This window comes from Dermacentor variabilis, chromosome 4 (assembly GCF_050947875.1).
Source record: "Dermacentor variabilis isolate Ectoservices chromosome 4, ASM5094787v1, whole genome shotgun sequence".
Taxonomy (NCBI): Eukaryota; Metazoa; Arthropoda; class Arachnida; order Ixodida; family Ixodidae; genus Dermacentor; species Dermacentor variabilis.
In genome coordinates this window covers 108,342,421-108,361,654 of record NC_134571.1, presented here as the reverse complement: position 1 = coordinate 108,361,654, position 19,234 = coordinate 108,342,421, and the positions used below count along the sequence as shown (strand labels likewise).

Here is a 19,234-nt window from a genome sequence, read left to right as displayed (position 1 = left end):
CATGCGGGAGTATACAACAGGCCGGAGATTACATGCCTGTTCCAAGTGAACATAGGTAACCTCATTTGTCTGCAGTCATTAAACGATACAGAACAATACAGCGAATACTATTCAGAGGCATCAGTCACGACGACGAAGTTTCTCGAAATATTGGAAACTGGGAGGTGGCATACAGTGACTGTATGTACGATGGGTGGACCGAGGCTCAACATCTATACATTGACAAATGGAACTGCATGCGAAAAGCTATTGTTTGTTATCGTAAGCCCACTCTCCGACGGAACATACGTGCGCTTAACCGCTGCTTTAGACCCCTCGCGCTTCCATCGCTATACCCTTGTGTTCCTCATAACGATGGACTTTTTGGCAGTCGTCAACATTACGTATTGTGCCCGACGGGTTCACTTTCTCCTGCTATAGTGATGAACATCAGCAGCTTTTCACGGACACCAGCTTCATTCATGGCTCGAGTGCAGAAGGTATTGTCACCTCCCAATTTGAGTGAATCCTGTCCGTCGTTTGGATACGCTCATCTTTCGTAACAAATACATGTATTAACTTTATGTATTTATTACTGGCAGCATATTGGGGGCGTCAAGAGCTAGCCTTTGTTCGTATTGCACCGCCCACTTGCCATATAGGGCTGTCGCTCCCTGTATCCAATCCGTGCAATAATTTTCCCTAAGGATGCAATGGAGTCTCCCTCGATCGACGGATCAGTCGACAGCCCCCACGAACGTCACTACGTGCGGCGTCTTCGTTCCTCGGTCCAAATTTTCGCGCCCAACGTTGACGTCACCGGCGGCACGCAAGCGCGTTCGAGGGCAGGCAGGCCGCTCAAATGGGGGCGCGGCGCGCCGGTCGTCGCGCGCTCCGACGTCGGCAGCGGCGCGCGCGGGGCCAGCGACCGAACCGTGGCGGGCCGAGTGCGCGGCCCCAGCGGCAGAGTTGGAAGGACGTGTGTGCGTGCGGCGGCGCTCGGCTCCGCGCTGAACGGAGGCCGCTTCGCCGAGAGCAGCAGCCGGTCTCCCTGCTGGTGTGCTAGGATGTGATGCCGCCGCGTCGGCCGCTCCCTGCGCCTGCCTGGCTCCTCGGCCTGGCGCTGGCCGCGGCTGCGACGTCGGCGGCCCGGTCGCCGAACGCCGCGTGGTGCCCCGTGGCCGAGTGCACGTGTTCGGGGACGCAGCGGAGCGCCCTGCGCGTCGACTGCTCCTCGCTCGAACTGGCGCGCGTGCCGCCGGTGTCGACGCAGGAGGCCGGTAACGGGACTAGCACGCCGCCGGCGCAGCTGCAAGTCATCAGCCTGTGAGTAGTGTGCAGGCTGTCTCTGCCACTTGTCGACACGGCCGGCAAAGAGATGTGGGGGCTTTCCCGAGGTGTTTGAACGGCCTGACAGCGAGCACGTTTTGGGGGGAAGACCTTTGAGACGGCGAGAACCGCGGACGCGCGAGCCGGGTTCGAACGGCGCGGAAACAGCTCGGGAGGAGTTGACAGTGTTACGCAAAGCATATTCGCATGTTTCGAGTTTTATTTTCCTGTCACTGAACGGAGCGCAGAATTCTTCTAGGCTGTTTGACGCATTATTCTTCAGGTCTGGACTAGGAAGTGGGAATGCTCGTGCTGTACACATTGCTCAAAGTAAGATTCGACGGGCCGGTTCAATGGAGTGGTCGCAGGAGCTGTTCGCGCTCTCGGGCCAAGACGTCTTCGCGCATTTTTTTACTTCCTACTGTCATTCCTTTATTTGTTTATTTACATATTTGTGTGAATGTATGCAAGCAGCTAGACAAAAGCCATAAGTGATCAGACCTGCTCATTTCTTCCGTTTGACGATAACTAGCCGAATGTGGCTTCCGTAGCGTTTTGCACGAGAAAAGACGAAAAGAAACAAACATATTAACACACCGTGTTACAGAAGTGTCACTTCCACAGTTCTTCGCATCGCCGCGAAAAATACATCTCGAAGTCATGCGCTGCACCCTCGAACTGGACAGGTCGCGACATACACTCGGTCTTGCTACGTGAAGCAATGCTTGCTGCGTGAAGCAATGCGTCTAGAGCAGCGCTACATTTTTACGGCGCACTCGCGTCATATTTTATAACAGCCGTGTTCGTGTTCCTGTTCCTGCCGAACTGTCAACAGGCGAGGCTTGTTCTAGTTTGCGCACCTCGCATGTGGCGCGAAACGTGCGGACGGAAGACCGCGCGAGTTCGTTCCCCGCAGCTCGTTGAGAAAGACTTCGCGCTCTCGGTTGGAGCCGCTTGCTTGCTTGCTTGCTTGCTTGCTTGCTCGTTCCTTCCCTTGTGGAGCTTAAACACAATACGGGTGATTGGCCAACAAGAAGCCGGCGGTTAAAAGGTTAAAGGGAAGGGGCCACGCGCTTGTCGTCGACTTCTCTTTCGCGACATCATTCCGTCGTCTTTTCTCATTGTAATAAGTAAGCGCACGAACGTTTGGAAAATGACGTTAGTGTTGCACTCAACAGAGCCCACATCCATTCGGGTCCATTTCGGTGTAATATAAACGCCGCCCTTACTGAGAGTACACGCGTACGCACGCACCGAGGTTTGCTTTACGAACGTAAGTAACTGAACAGTCTTATTTTTTCGCGACATTCGGAGAAAACTCAACAATCTCGCGTGCGCCTTTTAACTTTGGTAAGAATGGGCGTTCGGCGATGTCGTTATCCTTGATTTTGCTGTGCTGATGCAGCGTTATGAAGCGTTCGCAGCTAAAACTTGGATCACCTCTTTTCGGGCTATATAGCAAGTGTCAGGGTGTTGATTTTACGGCGAAGATGACTGCGCGACACTATTAGCCTAACGATAGTGGTCAGCGACCTGCGGTTTTTCCTTTTTTTTTCTTTCTTGTTACCGAAGTTCTTGAAAGATGTTTACTTACGCTAGATTTTACTGCTGGAATGGAACGATTGAAAGCGTTTGTCCTTTCATTTAATTTCGCGCGCTTTATTGCTTGCATTTCATTTGTTTATTATATATCGGCGGCGTTTGTCCTTTCACTTAATTTCGCGCGCTTTATTGCTTGCATTTCATTTGTTTATTATATATCGGCGGCGTTTGTCCTTTCATTTAATTTCGCGCTCTTTATTGCTTGCATTTCATTTGTTTATTATATTTCGGCGAAGAAATCAACTTTTTTTGATCGGGACGTTACGTGCAGAGTGGGCGCGTATCGGGCCGACTGGTAATGCGGTCGCACTCCTCACATTTTTGAAGTTTGGAACAAAGTCATTTGGCACAAACACTTTTTCTATTGATGTCACAATAGAGGAGGGGGCGGGGCAGTGGGACTGACGGTGAGTTGCTAAGACAGCAGACCTACATTGACAGAGTCGTGCGTACTTGCTTTAAATAAAGGCCTCGAACACTTCCGTGTGAAATTGTCGTTGGTATTCTTTTTCTCCTTCTTTTTCCCGACTTGTTTACGCATTCGCCTGATCTTGCGTGATGGCTTTTCGTAAGTGATGCTTAAAAGCATCTGCTTTTTTTCTTGTTTATTACCGCTGTTTTAGAGCACGCACCTATATGCGCCATATTTTGCATTAATCGTTTCCATTTAAGTTTTCATTTCTCCAGGTTTCTTTTTTTTTTTGCTTAGTTTGCTCTTACTGTATAGCAGAGCGCGTACTCGTTTTCTACCGGGTGGGTACAAATTTATCGCGCTGGTAATATAGGCACATGTCCATGTGCTTTATCAAGCTTCCCTAATGTGTTTTCATAAGGCTGTCGATGCGTACAATGCCTCGAACACGGCGCTGCTTTTTTTTTCTTTTTTGGAGGGGTTAAGGAGCTTTGCTCTCACCAGCTGGATGCTATGCTGAACCCTTAAAAGCATGTTGCACGCATACGAGGTGGACAGTGCGTGACACAGCGAGAAAGTAAATAAACTGCAAAGTAATCCGAAAATTTGCAAAAAAGGCAAGCAAACAAAAGAAAACAAGCAAGCAAAACACGGAAAGAAAAGGAATTAAAAAAAAACATCCCCCCTCCCCCCTATATTAGCAAATACGTAATACGACATGCGACAAAACACGGGTTAAAAGAAATGCGGAGTGCCGTCCGTGGTCTTGTTCCTCGTTCGCATGTGACTCCTTCAAGTACCCGAACTTATCGTATGCGCGAAGCTATGTTATGAGTGCGTCTTTCTGTTGTTCGTACTTCGCGTGAACCCTAAAGTGTAACAGGTTACTTTGCGAAATTGAAACAACAACGAGTCTTCGTCGTGACCGTGTGCTCCTCCTGGTGGGTGATTGCCGGCTAGCTTTTGATTTTTTCCTCATTATGTTATCGTCTTTAATGCATAGAAAAAATAACTCCTCTCTTTGCGCCTCTGTCCCGGCAGCGGCGTTTTACTAGGGCGTCCGCCTCCCGAGTGTGTACAAACTTGTAGGCGAGCGATGGCTGCTCTTAGGGAGCGGCAAAAATTTAGACTATCCAACGAACAGTTCGAGAATTGCGAGACGTCCGGGATCCCTAATTTGGGCAAAAAATATTTTTTTTTTGATCTACGTTTTCCGTTCTGGCGGTGTCGCGAAAAAGCCGGGGGATTAACTCTTCCGCCTTCACTCGGCGACTAGGCTTAGCATATAGTGTATCCTTATTCTTCTTTGCTGAAAGTGGCATTGTATCTCTATATTAATACTCGTTATGTGCTAATTAAAGGTTATTGAAATATATAATTTCGTGATCTATTTATATATTTACCTCGTATTAGTCGATTGATGTGATTAACTGACAAGTGTTTATATTGCAGGGAGTGCGAAAATTGCCGCTTTGTTGCCGCGTTTCTTCTTGTAATATATTGAATGCTTAAACATGTTTACGAAGTGTGCTTTAATGCGAAAAAGTTTTTCGTATTGCCTCACGTTATCATCCGTTGGTTGATCATTGAACAAATTATTGATTGTGGAGAAGCCGGCGACACAGCAGTAGGAACATTTCCAATTTCATCCAAATAAATAGCTCACTATGTATGTGCCCTGAATTCCCCCCCCCCCCGCCTGCTTTCTCCGTGTTCTGCTGAGGGAACACCGCCATTTTAGTATCGCGAGCGATATCCCGATCACCCGTTGAGCCTCGCAATTGCAGCCTTGTCTGTAGAGCTGAAATTAATTACCGAGAAGAAATGTGAATTCACTTTGCATAAATATTTGGTAATTAAGCTCGGTGCCTTTAGAGGCCATGACTAAGTTACTGTGTGGAAAAAACAAAAACGGAACAAAAGAACAACTAAGGGGAAGGGACTAGGTATGATCTGTGGGAGTGAGTGATTGGAACTGCATGTGAAGGTGGCTAGCCTGCCTGGTTCAATGGAGCAGTAGATTCACCATTCCACAGCTGTGGCCAGATCATCGCTTACAAACGTCGCTGCGCTCGTTTAGGCATTTTGCGATGCTAGCTAAAGTGGTATCTTTCAGGCGCCCACATAGATACCGTGACGCCGAAAAAAAAAAAAACAAGGCACGGACACGCATATAGCGTTTTTGCTAAACTCGTCCATGTATGCGGGCAGCTGAAGAATACTGCAAAAGTATGCCGTACCTACAAGTAAGAACAGCCTGCTTCGTAAATTATATTACATAGGCAATCGCCCATGCTGACCATGCTTGCCAACTTGCGCGCGCTCGTCTACAAGTGTCTCAAGACAAGCAGAAACAACGCTACGACCTCCGTCACCGTGATGTCCATTTTGTGCCCGGCGCCCTCGTGTTGCTTTGGTCACCATTGCGTAAAGTCGGCCTTTGTGAAAAACTGCTTTCCTGTTACACAGGCCCATATCGCGTGATACGCAAAGCGACCGATGTCACCTATGAAATCGTTCTAGCCACGCCCACTACGTCCTCCGCTGTGACAACCAGTGACATTATCCACAATGCCCGACTCAAGCCCTACAACTCTCCATGCACCTTGCATATTTAACAGCACCGTGACGGTACTTTTGCCGCCGGGGGGTAATATTACGGCATCACCAGAAATGTTACGTGTGGAAGGACACAGACGAAAGATGCTATTTACACACTATTTACGCTGGAGCCAGGCAGCCAGGCTCACGCTCGTGCCAAGGGCACCGACCAACTTCTTCGTCGTTCTCGCTTCGGCTCGTCTCTTGAGCATCGCTCGATGATACCGTAATATTATTAAGGTGACCTCTCGCATGCACCGTCATTAATTTGCTGCCGCTAATGCTGTAACAACAACAACAACAACAACAACAACAACAACAACAACAACAACAACAACAACAACAACAACAACAACAACAACAACAACAACAACAACAACAAAAACAACAACAACCTCTTTATTTTACATTCCCATGTTCCCGCACTAGTTCATATGTACGGCGCGTGAGAGATTCTCTATATCATTTTTTGTTCTTTGCTACTTGAATTGCTCAATGAATCTAGCTCCGTCTTTTTAAACGCGACCGCTTGTTACAATTGCAGTTAGCCCTGTTTATGAGCTGGTAACGCTAACTGCCGCGCAATCGGAATCGCATCATCACTGTTAAGGGCGCGAACCGGTTGTTTCTTCCTCCACTATACGCGTTCGCTTATTGTTTCCAGACCCATTGATCTGCGGCGCGCTCTGCTACGCATTGCCCCCCCCCCCCCTCCAATCTCTCTCTCTCTCTCTTTATCTATCTGCTCCTTAATGTCCTTTGTGTGAGCGAACCGGCGATTCGCGTCATTAGTTTGCGGTTCTTGTGCCCTCTTCCTTTCTTTGTTCTTTCGTACGCTGTCCTTGTTCTTCTTACTTTGCCTGGTCGGGTCAGATAAAAAAAAGTGCGAGCGTGGAAGTGAAGGACGCCGTTTCCTTTGATGCACATGCTTCGATCTTTCGCTGCTGTGTGCGGCGTGGGGATTATTGCGCAACCTTCCTTTTTTCTTTCTCCCATTTTCGCGTCTCGCTATAGACGACTGACATCTATTATACCTTTAATTATCTGTCCCGATCATCACTCATCGCCTCCTTTCTATACCTTTTCATTCTGTCCTTGCGGAGAGTAGCAGTGTAGAGCACGCTAGCTCGAGCCCACCTTCCCGTTTTTCCTCCAATAACATTTCTCTTCATCTCTCCTCCCGGTGGTACTTTTACTAAAAGAATGAGACGAACAATAACACCGCAGAGTGACGGCCCATTAATGCTAGCTGTTTGTTCTTCTGCGCCATATAGTACATACGGTGGCTTACGAAGCTACCACTCGCCCTCCTATATTCTTGAAGAATGTTTTCTCTATCTTAGGCGTCCAAATAGTTTTCACACCGACTGTCTGTCTTGGTCACCTGGAGCATGTGCAGCGGTAAGAAAAAAATTTAATCATGAGGTTTTACTTGCCAAAACCACTGTCTGTTTATGAGGCACGCCGTAGAGAGGGACTCCGGAAATTTGGACCACCTTGGGTTCTTTAACGTGCACCTAAATCTAAGTACATGGGTGTTTTTGGCATTTCGCCCCCATCGAAATGCGGCTGCCGTGGCTGGAATTAGACCCCTCGGCCTGGTGCTCAGTAGCACACCATTACCACCACCACCACCACCACCACCACCACCACCACCACCACCACCACCACCACCACCACCACCAACAACAACAACAACAACAACAACAACAAAATAATCTGCTTTCTAACAGGCGTTTTCTAGTAATATATAAAAAAGGAAAATTATTTCATTGCACGTTGCTTTACTTGCGGTGGTGGCACTGTAAAAAACTGCTGGCTCTTGCGTAATCGAGATAGATGTAAGCATGAAATGGCAACCGCCAAAGTAGGTTAGTTGGAGATGATACTAGACACAGTCTTGAAATGGGTGTAATGCGTGTTCACAATGGCATACTCCACCACGCCACACCGCACCACACCGCATCACGCCATACTGTGCACTGGTCCATATAGACGCTGCCCAGCTAGAAAAAGAAATGAAGGTGGCACGACAGGCTGCGAAAGACGCCAGGGAGACAGAGTGCACTGCCCAGCTAGAAGAAGAAAAAGCGGCTCAAGGAGGCTCTCGAGGCAACGCAAGACCCGCGCCACGGAACTCACGGACCGCTGGCGTTCAGAAGAGCAAAGGCAGGCTACCCTGTCTCAATGCCAAAAGATGAAAATGAAGTGTATGGTGCCCCGTATCTGCCCTTTGAACGTCGCCTAGTGGAAATGACAAATAAAACTTCAGCGTACTAGAAGTTACAGCTTGAGTGATACTGTGAACAAACATTAGGAAGAACTCGGAAGCAATATTTTTTGTAACTTGTTTTTGCAGGAACTAGCGTTTGTAATGCGATCCTGTGCGAATGTTTGGGGGCCAGAAACCGCATTTTCGTAAGTTTTGACTGGTTACCCGCATTATCTAGTTTTATTCTCGCAACTTGCCCGGATGTTCGTTCTGGTGCCCGGATAACGGCTCTGGCTTTTGGCTCAAGGTCACTTGAAGGTCGTGGACAACGGGAGCTAAAAGCATTTCATGCTTAAAATCGGTTGAGTTTCTTTATTTATATCATTTATAGCGTCGCTATTGTACATAGTCTGCGGAGATAACTCTTCGATGCAGCAGTTCGCGCAGTGAAATAACAATGCGGTTCACTTCGTCAAGCATCTTAGGAGTTTACAAAGCAAGCGTACTTCCACAAGTTCTTCGTCGGCTTCACTCGGGACTCTGGAACAAATCCGGTGTATAAGTCTGTCGCAAATGTTTGCAGGCGAGAGTGTTACAGCTTAGCTCCGACATGTTACTCCGTGACGGCGCTGCGGATGGTGACGCTGGGCTACATTTATAGTACACAGGCCTCCATGCTTCTAGAAGACTTGGGAGGCGAAAATAAGGTGCCGCCGCAATGTAGTCGGCTATCCTGGTGCGCATAACTCCCCCTCCCCCCTCCTCCTTTGGCTACGCCCCTGCAGAAGCTTACTTCTGACTGGAGAAAATGCAGAGGCATGACATCCAGCAGCAACACCATCCATATCTTATGGATAACCGCACACATTGGACAAACAGAATATTATTAAATGGGAAAACAATACAGATAAAAAGAAAAAAAGAAGAATAGAAAAACAGCTTGCTTTTCATAATCTCTTACTGTCAGCGAAAGACTACATGCCTTAAGTTGAACATAAAGTCGGAAATGCATAGATGTCATGCGTAATGCGGAGTCCGCGCGTGACCTTCGAAAGGCACGAGTAGTCTGTACTCACGCTGAAAATAGTTCAGTTCAAACAAAAAAAGCCACTAACACGAAGTTATCTTCGCGTTAAATGAGCGCACATTTGACTTTTCCTTAACGCACCAATCAACATCGCCGCAAACTTCCCGCGCAGCCGCAACCTGGAAAGCTCGCTCGGGCAAAAATCATTGCGCCCCAACTCCCGGCGCTCCGTGGTTGCCACATACCGCGCTTCTCACCGTCCAGTTATCAAGTGAGTCTCTCACCTTCTTCTCCCCATCTTCCTTTATCGATTCGGCGACGGGATGAATGGAACCCGTCGGCGCTTCGCGGCACGTCGCTGGCCGTTTCGCCGGCCCGCGTGGTTCGTAGTAAGCGCCCTCTCCCTCCCTCCTCCAGTAGTTGCAATCGGGCTCGTAGTAACCGTTGCACTTGTGCCGCGCCGCCGCGTCAAGAGGGACCCGGAAGTCGCGGTCGCTGCGAGTGAAACAGGCGCTCGCGAATGCACCTGCCTCCATCTGCGAACCACGCTGGGCCGATTTCGTTAGTATTGATTGATTCACGCGCCCCCAGATGTCGTTGCACCGTCGTAGATGCCGCCAGCTGGCGTTGGTGCGGTGGAGCCGATTGCCTGAATTGCCCAATGCTTAGCGGACCCTATAGCGTCGTTACGGTGAAACCGGGCGGCGAACATTGTGAAAACCTACACAAGGTTTTCGGGAGTGTCACAGACAATCTGTTTTCGTGGCAATTACTACGTACTGTAGATAGATTCTTCTGAGGGGTGACTGTTACTAAAAGAATCGCAATTTCGCCCGAAAGGCGAAGCATGGGTTGCGATAGAAAATTAGTAAACGGCTATACGAAGTAAGGATTGTAGTTGTGCCGGCCGTATAAACCTGAATTAAGAAGCACGGTGCCGGCGCGCACAAGCAAACAAACACATCACACTCGATGAGCGCGGACACGTACTCGCTGTCAAAGCGCTGGTGTGAGCAAGCGCGGCAGCAGCGGCGAGCGAAGTGACCTTCATGCCGTTTATCGCTTCAACGCGAGAGCGGCTAGAACTCGGCACGCACAAAGGTACCGGCCCTCTGCAGGTCCCTTTCAATATACGGCGCACGCGACTGCGCACAGCCGTGAAAAGAACGCACTTAGCGGAGTAGATGCCGCAACCCTCCCTCCCGCGCTGCCTCCCCGCTTTCCGCGCGCGAGATTTTGAGCCGCGAGCCGCAATCGTCAGTTTCCCTTGCGCCCAGTTGTGAAATGCGCAGTTGCTGCCGGAGCACAACGCCGCCCCCTTCCCTCCCATCCAACCACGGCCTTTCGCGCCACGGAAGACGGGGGCGTTTACTCTCCGCTTTCCACTTGCGCGCGCCAGATTGAGCCGCGATCGCGAGCTTCCCTCAAGTGCTTTCACTCGCACATACAGCATTCGACGCCCGGCGACGGTGTTATCGACCTTGGACTTCATGCGGAACATCACGCCGACGCCGACAGCGACGGCAAAAACGTGCCTGAAGTGTCCATATAATTTCTATCGCAATAAAAAGAACTATCCGCTCGAACAGATGTCGGTTGAATGACAGGTCAGCAATGCGGGGCAAGTGCTCTTCAAAGGGAACATGTACACTGCACACTGCAGGTAAAAGCGAATCGTATCGCCGTTGCCACTCTCTCCTTATTTCTATTATCTGCGTTAACACTTTTGCTTCGCTCGGGCGCTTCCCTTTCGCGAAAGTCATCACCCTGCTGGTAGAGCTTTTCGCGCGTCAGGTGTTAGTTACTCGTCTATGGAAGGTTTGTAATCGGCCTGCTCAGCCTTTCTATGGTACATTGCGGCAGCGGTTATCACCTATATATAAAGAGGGCTAGAGAGGGTAGATATTGGCGAGGAGGCGGCTTGTATATGAAATCAGTATCTTTCTCCTTAATCCATTCTTCAAGTGGCCCGTATGGGCTGTGAGCAGTTCTTCGGGCCCTGCACTAGGCGATTCCTATTGTTCGTGCGTGTGGTGCCTGACGACGGCGTGCTCATTGTTTCTGGACTACTAGGGCTCCTCTTCTCTCCGGCTACATCTGTAAGCTCACTATTTGATGAAACGAGAGGGATAAATGCTAGGCGCGTCACGCATCTTTTTTTTTCGGTGGAGCCTCTTATGTATTCTTTATTTCACTTGCTATATATGTCACCTATATTTGTTGCGCTAACGTGATCATCCCGAACACTCTTCACAGGATGCCTACTTGACAAGGTTTTACTAGTATGAGAACTTTTTGCTCCCTAACCGGTACCTCAGTTCCTTTTCTTTGGCAATCGCGATTGGCTAGCACTCGTCCTTGTCTGTCGCCAATGCATACGAGGGGCTCTGAATTCTGGCATGGCACAGTTCTTCTGTCAAAGGATAATAATTACAAAACTGACTGAAGGCATATATATGGTGTGTGCTGTATTACATATATATATATATATATATATATATATAACGATATGACAAATAGCGGAAGTAGACATATAGGGCAGACAGGCAGAGTACCGGGACGTGAACCCGGTAGCAACTTTTTGTACGCGTACAAGCGAATGTGTTATCGTGAAACAGAAAAAGAAAAATTGTTCTCCAATCCACGCTGTGAAGTGGTTGAACAGGGAATGTGTAAACTGGAACGATTACCCATTGTGACGTAGAGAGACAAAAGATAGATGAAAGGCCGGGAGGTTAACCAGAGGGGAAGATCCGGTTTGCTACCTTACACTGGGGAGAGAGGGTAGGGGAGGTAAAGTGACAGAAAAGTAGAGAGAGAGAAAGGAATGGAGGGGGAGCACCGATACACAATCATAATTGGCCACTGTCACCGCGCGCTATCACCACACAGCACATCAGCACTTGTAGCACTGTCAACATCAGTTCATCAGGCTACAGCCGCTTGTCCAAATCTGTTGTATTTAAAAGCTGCGACAGGTGCCCTCGTCGCCCTCAGCTGGGATGGCTTGGAATATCGGCATTCAATAATTATTTTCTCAGTTAAGGGTCTGTGGTCAAAGCGCGCTATCGCGATTGAAAGCGATCATTGCGATGTAGCTTGAAATTATTCACATGGCAACATTCACATGCACTTTGTCTAATTATTAGTCTAAGACGTTTTAATGGCCTGCAACATGGCTTGCGGCGCTGCTTCGTGCACTTACAAATAGTGTGCCAGAGAAGAGAAATGCACTTAACCACGCTTTCGCCTCCCTCGTATGCATGCTGCTCGTCGGGAGTCCTCACTACGCGTGGCCTTCCCATAGCACTGTCACAACAGAAATCATTCGCTGGGGGTTCTTCTTTTACATACGAAAGTGTAGTTACGTCGTTCCCTGCTTCGTATGCTACAGTTGCCGCTTCTCGGCAACTGCAGCTTCTGCAACCGCAACTTTTACCGGGAAAAGCTTGCGGCGAACGCTATGCGCGAAGGCGAGCTTTCTGGTTCTTTTTTTTTCTTTTCCCCAAACGGCCGGCGCCGCCGCGGATGCGTGGAGGCGAGTGCCATCTGCTGGTGCTGCAAGGAACCCAGCGATGCACGTGGCGCGCGCCTCCCGAGTTTTGCCTACGGACACGACAGACACATTGGGAGGGAGGTAGAGCTATACAGCTGTCGCCTTAAAAATAATTTGGCAGAACCCATCTCACCATGACTGTCGATGCCGACGATAACGCGCTTAGCATCGAAGCAATAGTCAGTTTTAGTAAGCGTATAACAGTATAGACGCAAGGAGTTAGCGTTAGCGTTGCGCGCTCCATACTGCGCCTGAGTTGTAGGCAAATGGGGCTGGTTCACTTACGTACGTACGCTATTTTTGGGATTTAGCATTGAACGCTAACGCGCGCAAGGGGAGCCTTACGTACGGCAACATGGCGGCGCCAGTCGAAGTGAGAGCTGTCCGCTTCGGATATATCGAGTCGTCGGCCTGCACTGTTCGGCTCATTCGTTCCTCACTGATGTTCATATTTTTTTGGTTTGTGTGATGATGCTTCGACAACGTCGTACAGGTTACAAAGGGGGATTGTTTTCGAGATACGTTCTCGATTAGCGGCGCATTAAGCTTAACAAGAGGTCTGGCTCATGTTTGATGTAGCCGCATCGAGATGGCGCCGTATATGTTTGCGTTAGCGTTTTTCTCTGTTCCGCTTTCCAGAAGCCTAGCTTGTGCCGCGCAGTGCAGCTTTTCTTAGCGTTAGCGTCGCGGGGCACGCTAACGCTAATACGAGCGTTTTACGCTCTACTGAAACTGTCTAATATTGCTGCACAACGTATCGCCGCTTTCGAAACGCCTTACGTATGAGGTGTGTACGGCAGCTGGACTCCTCTTGGGCTTCCCAATTAGTTTCTCTGTATATGTTGCCAAAGAGAACAGATTTAAGTCTACCTTTTCATTTTGCTGCTCGCATCGCTCCTCGCAGTGCGCCATCACGTGTTCTAAGATGACGTCAAATGTCCCGTCGGTCTGCAGAGAAGCCAACTTAACGGACGCGACGCCGTCTTTTTGTTACCTTCAATGCCTCAACATCGCAATCCGCCTTTTCCGTAATACGCGTGATATGACATGCAACGTCGTGAATGACATAACGCGACATGAATGAGATGTCGTGACATTAATGACATGCGTGACATGACATCATAAATGACATGCATTCATATGACATGAAGTGCAGACATGACACACATATCATGAATGACATAACGTAGGTGACATGTCATTCATGTCGTGATATGAATGACATGCACGTATGGCATGTCATGAGAAGAGCGACATGCATCTGTGATATGACGAAAGACATGACATAGGAGTTCGAGGGGCTCAAGGGCGACGCTAAACCTTGCTACCGCTGTTAATGCTCTGCTCTGCAAGCGAAACTGCCAACTCTTAATTAAAAAATTAAATTATGGGGTTTTACGTGCCAAAACCACTTTCTGATTATGAGGCACGCCGTAGTGGGGGACTCCGGAAATTTTGACCACCTGGGGTTCTTTAACGTGCGCCTAAATCAAAGTACACGGGTGTTTTCGCATTCCGCCCCCATCGAAATGCGGCCGCCGTGTTCGGGAGTCGATCCCGCGACCTCGTGCTCAGCAGCCCAACACCATAGCCACTGAGCAACCACGGCGGGTAAACTGCCAAATCTTGTGATCCACATTCTATAACGACCACGCCGCCGCTGCCTCATGAGAACTGTCATGTAACTTTCCTCTGCGTAAGAAAGACCGGCACAGCTTCTCCGTGGAATCGTAACTGAGTGCGTCAAGGCGTGGTCCAACTCTATCGTATTTTATCAGGGTGCCGGGACGGTTCGTTCGAAATTCGAGCGCAGGAAGGCGCCCATGCGCCTTCCTGCGCATCTTCATGCTATTACAAACCTTAATCGCCGATAATCTTTAACTGAAACTCCATTCTGCATAAATATATAAGTTGCGTACGTTAAGCTGCGTGCGTTAGCGACGGAGCAAAGTTTTAATGCTGTCTGAGATTGATATTTTTCCACGTGCTGCCTAAATATTTCATGGAAGTCAAGTGCTTCGCCACGGTGCGTTCGCCAAGGTGAGTTGGCTGGTTCTGTAAGGTGGCCTGCATTAGTTTTGTGGCGTCTAATTTGGCTGCAACTTAGAACGTGATAATGTGTCAAGCATTATCTTCGTCGCGAGAATTTTCTCGGCGTTTGGTCGTTCTATAACTGCCGCGAAAGCGCTGCAAGCACAATGCCGACCGCAAACATGAGCTAGGCGGAACACCTCGCATTCGGCGGTCTAGCCAAACACCTTAGAAGGGACGCCAGCAAAGTGTATACCGCTAAAATATCTCACGGGAAAGCGCCTGCTTATCTATTGCGCAGATCTGCCCAAGGAGACTTGCGAGCTTTGTTTCTTGCTTTATTTTCCCCGCAAAATTGTCCATCCTTGCAGGCAAAACTGCAGGGCTGGTAGGTAACCCGTCGCGGGCCCGCCCCAATCAAACACGAAGCCGCGAGGACATAGCTGGCGGGCGAAGCTGTTTGTTTTGCGTCCGGTCCAAAGTAGGCGAAGCCGGAGCGGCCCGCCGGCACGACCCGGTCAGCGAACAGACCCTCGCCTCAAGTACGGCCGGCACCGCGCTGTCGCTCGCGCGGAATATTCGCGCTGCCCGCGAAATGCCACGGGGAGCTGACGGTTCGAATGCGTGGAGCTGGTTCTTTCTCTCTGCGGCCGCTCCCTTTCTTGCTCCGCGGCTCCTCTCGCCCCTTCCGAGCCCATCTCCCGCTGCACTCTTCGCTGTCTTCAGAACGAATGCGTTGCGAATTCGCAGGTTGTTAGCATTTATCGATCTTTTCGACTTTCGGAACCGACTTAAGGATGACGCAGCACTATTTTATACTTGCAAGAGCGTTTTTTTTTTGGTCTGGTTTGTGAAGCCTCTCGTATGAAATCCTCTTGTATACTTTACACTCATCCGAGATATACTTGCGACAAGTTACACTTTGTGCTTGCAACGGTCCATACCAACTTGTACGCGTAGCCACTCGTGTGCCATGCGTATAATCCCTCACAAAAAACAGGAGAAAGAAAACAAAAAAGGAATGAAGTTGTGTAGGAACTGTGGAATATCGTTATTAATGTAAGTGAATTACAGAATCGCTTCTAGAAAGGGTAGCAGGTGTTGTTTCACTGCACAATTCTACATAGAGCAGAGCGTTAACCAGCACCTCTGTAGCGATAATATTAGGTGGCCGTACATATCAGCCAATTTGTCGTGTACGCGCGTTGTCTCCCGCGGAGCGAGTGCCTGCGTGTAAGGTCCTGCTCTTCTGACGCCGCCAGAGGGAGAGAGGGTGTTGGTACAAGTGGAAAGACGTTCTGCCCGAATTCTCCACCCCGGCATGTAAACTTTCAGACGCCCCCAAAGACCGCGCATGAGAGGACGTGTGCCTTAAAAAGGCCACGATAGGTTGAGTTCGGTGGCGAACGCGCCCCTCAGCCCGGTTTAGAGAGAGAGAGAGAGAGAGAAGGGAAGACGAAAAGGCAGGAAGGTTAACCAGACTGAGTCCAGTTTGCTACCCTACACGTGGGGAGGGGAATGGGGAGTGAAAGAGAGAGAGAGAGAGAGAGAACTTAGGTGTAGGATGTCTATAGTCGGGCAACCCGGTTGATAGAGTTCTAAAGAAAGGAAAGGCGCTTGATTGTGCAACCCGTGAGGGAGCACGCAGCCCGGTTGTGCGAGAGAACGCGTGACCTTTGCATTGGCGGGGAATGTACGACCACCACTAACCATCGACCTCGAAAACGGGTGTTGTAGCCACGTGAGAAGCTAGTCGATTTAAAATGCGCTGATGTGCGTGCACCCAAATTTCGGAGGAAACAGCCGTCATTAGCCGTGTGCACCGCTCACTGGCGCCAGGATACCGCGCCACAACTAAGGATGCTTTAAACAGAAGTGTCGCAGCTTCCCGCGTAATTCGAAGCATCGATTGCGATAGCAAATTATTAAACAGCTACACGAAATAAGTATATTAGTTTTATCGGCCGTATATACTTGTAAACATTCGCTTACTGACTAGATTAACAAGGATGATGTCACGCGCGCACAGGATAACATGAGCACATCTCACTCAATGACCGCGGACCCTCGCTGTCGAAATGTTCGCGTGAGGAAGAGCGGTAGCAGCAGCGAGCGAATTGCCTTCAGTGCTGCCCCTCGCTTCAACGCGAACCAAGCGGTGAGAACACAGCGCACACGAAGCCATCAGCCCTCGGAGCGCCTAGACTGTGTACCCACGTCAGATCGCTTTCAAGACAGCCCACGCTGCCGCGCTCAGCTGCGCCATACTCAGCTGCCGCCGGAGTAGAACACCTCCTGCTGCTTTGCGCGCTATCGAAGGCAGCGCGCTTCCCCCCCGGCCGTGCGCTGTGTGTGTGACGTTTCATGACAGTTGTTTGCGCCCTTCACCGTGACATCCTTCGCAGCCTGTGTGTCGCTTTCATTTCGTTTGCTTTTTTAAATTTCATTTTACTGAGCTTTTCAGCCAACAGACAAAGGTCCGAACACCGAAAACCTAAGGGGAAAATAAAAGCTATATTAGCCTGACAAAGACTTCTCCTCCAGACACATTTCGACAGCCGGAAAGCATCCTACTGTTAGAGTAAAAGATGCGGCAATAACAGCAGCAATGACGCCTGTTGAACCTTATACTTTGAAAGGAACGTCTACAAACGCAGCGAAAACAACACTATAGCAGAATACAGATATACATACACACATAAAATACACATTAAGCGCACATTGCTCACATGAAGAAAACGAAAACATGAATAGTGTAAAATAAGACTGAGGGTAGCTTAGAAAAAGAAAAAAGAATGAATTGAGTATGCGTCATTTATTGCGCAACGTCAATGTTTAATAATAGTAATAATCGCTGGAACAATCCTCAGCCTATTCATTGTTATCGTTCTTTGTAATTCAGTGACGTTGTCGGTGTTGAACATTTTGACGATATAACCGTCACTGCTCCGCTCTGCAATTAAGTGAGGGCAGAGATGCGCGTGGTCTCCTTCACCCCGGTCGCGATGTCTACAGCACGTTTAAGGCTCACTTACACTAGGCCGACCCGACACCATTTTCGGTCTGCCCACTGTGTCCTTCGTGTCGGCGCCTCTGTCACACTGTGCCGACGCCGAGCTCTCCGTCGACAGTCGGCAGATTGTCGGCTTCGGTACAATCTGACAGAGGCGCCGACAAGACGGAAAAAGAGCTGTTGCCGACAGTCGGCAGACCGAAATCGGTGTCAGGTCGGCCTAGTGTGAGTGAGCTTTTACACTAGAGAGTATCTTTACTTATATTTTTGGCAACGCCTTCAAGAGTTAGGACCATCTCGGGGAAGGAATGTGTGCAAATGTGCCGTCGTAGGTGTACAGAATAACGTAAACATGGAAAATTCTTTACGCGGTTTGTGAAACAAGACGGCAGAACTTCATGGAACTGAAACAAGTACGACAGATTCATTGTTGCTTTGCCTAGCCCCAAAAATTAAACAAAACAAAAAACGAAGGCGAACAAAATTGACAAAAGAAATATCGCTTTTGTGAATCGGAGTTAAACGCCCGGACTGCTTATTCGAGCGACTTTTGTCGTCTGCAATTCACTGCGGTGTTTGTGATTTTTAAAACGACGCCGGCCAGTTATGACTCATACACTTTCCTGCTTTCATGGTCGTTGCTGATCGTGCTTTTTTCTTCTTCTTTTCTTCCTTTCTTTCTTTTTCTCGGTAAGATTCCAGTTCAGTTATTATACTTGTATGAAAAGGATGCCATCCTTTTTGGCAGAGGGACAAAACGTTTTTTGAAGCTTGTATTCCTAGTTTTTGTGCTCGGTGGGGTTAACCGCCGTAAAGACTACACAGCTAAATCTGGAGAAGTTTAAAAGAATTGAGTCTAGCGGTCGCTCAACTCAGTGCCTGAATGAACAGATGGGGCCGAATACACAAAGCATTTCGTTCGCAAGTGCTCGTTGCCGTTGGCCGGCCGTCTTCGCTAATTATACTGTATGTCCAGCATCAGGGTTGGCTGGAATTCGCTCTTACGATTCACTCCCCATTCCCCTCCCCACGTGTAGGGTAGCAAACTGGACTCAGTCTGGTTAACCTCTCTGCCTTTCCGTCTTCCCTTCTCTCTCTCTCTCTCGCTCTTACGAACAATTATAGCGTGAGAGCTTTTTCGTGAATACGGGCCATGTTTCACAAATATTTCGTATTTCGTTATATCCTGACGCAAGTCGGGGGCCCTAATTCGTTTTAATTCGTTTTCGTTTGTCCACATCTTCTTTCCGCGCCGCGTGTTTCGCGGTAGTTCAACCTCTTTAATTATCGCGTAAAATACAACGATAGCGCAACAACAATAGGAGGGAGAGATATTCAGAGGTCTTGTTAGTGCGAAACGAATTGCGCACGCATTAGATATTTGCACGATTATCACAATATCATACACTTTAGGCAGCAAAGCGCGAATTACAGAGTGCTAAGAAGATATTATATCTACATTTTTGATGAAT

At 48.9% G+C, this 19,234-nt stretch overlaps 1 protein-coding gene across 2 annotated transcripts in view; it reads left to right on the top strand.

The window, feature by feature from the left end:
* Positions 1-960: 960 nt before the first annotated feature.
* Positions 961-19,234, top strand: part of rk (G-protein coupled receptor rickets) — a 162,694-nt gene continuing 144,420 nt past the window's right edge. For both annotated transcript variants that reach the window (XM_075689970.1, XM_075689969.1), the window contains exon 1: positions 961-1,305. In XM_075689970.1, coding sequence (XP_075546085.1) covers positions 1,052-1,305 — 254 coding nt within the window. In that variant the 5' untranslated portion in view covers positions 961-1,051. The remainder of the gene's footprint in view (positions 1,306-19,234) is intronic.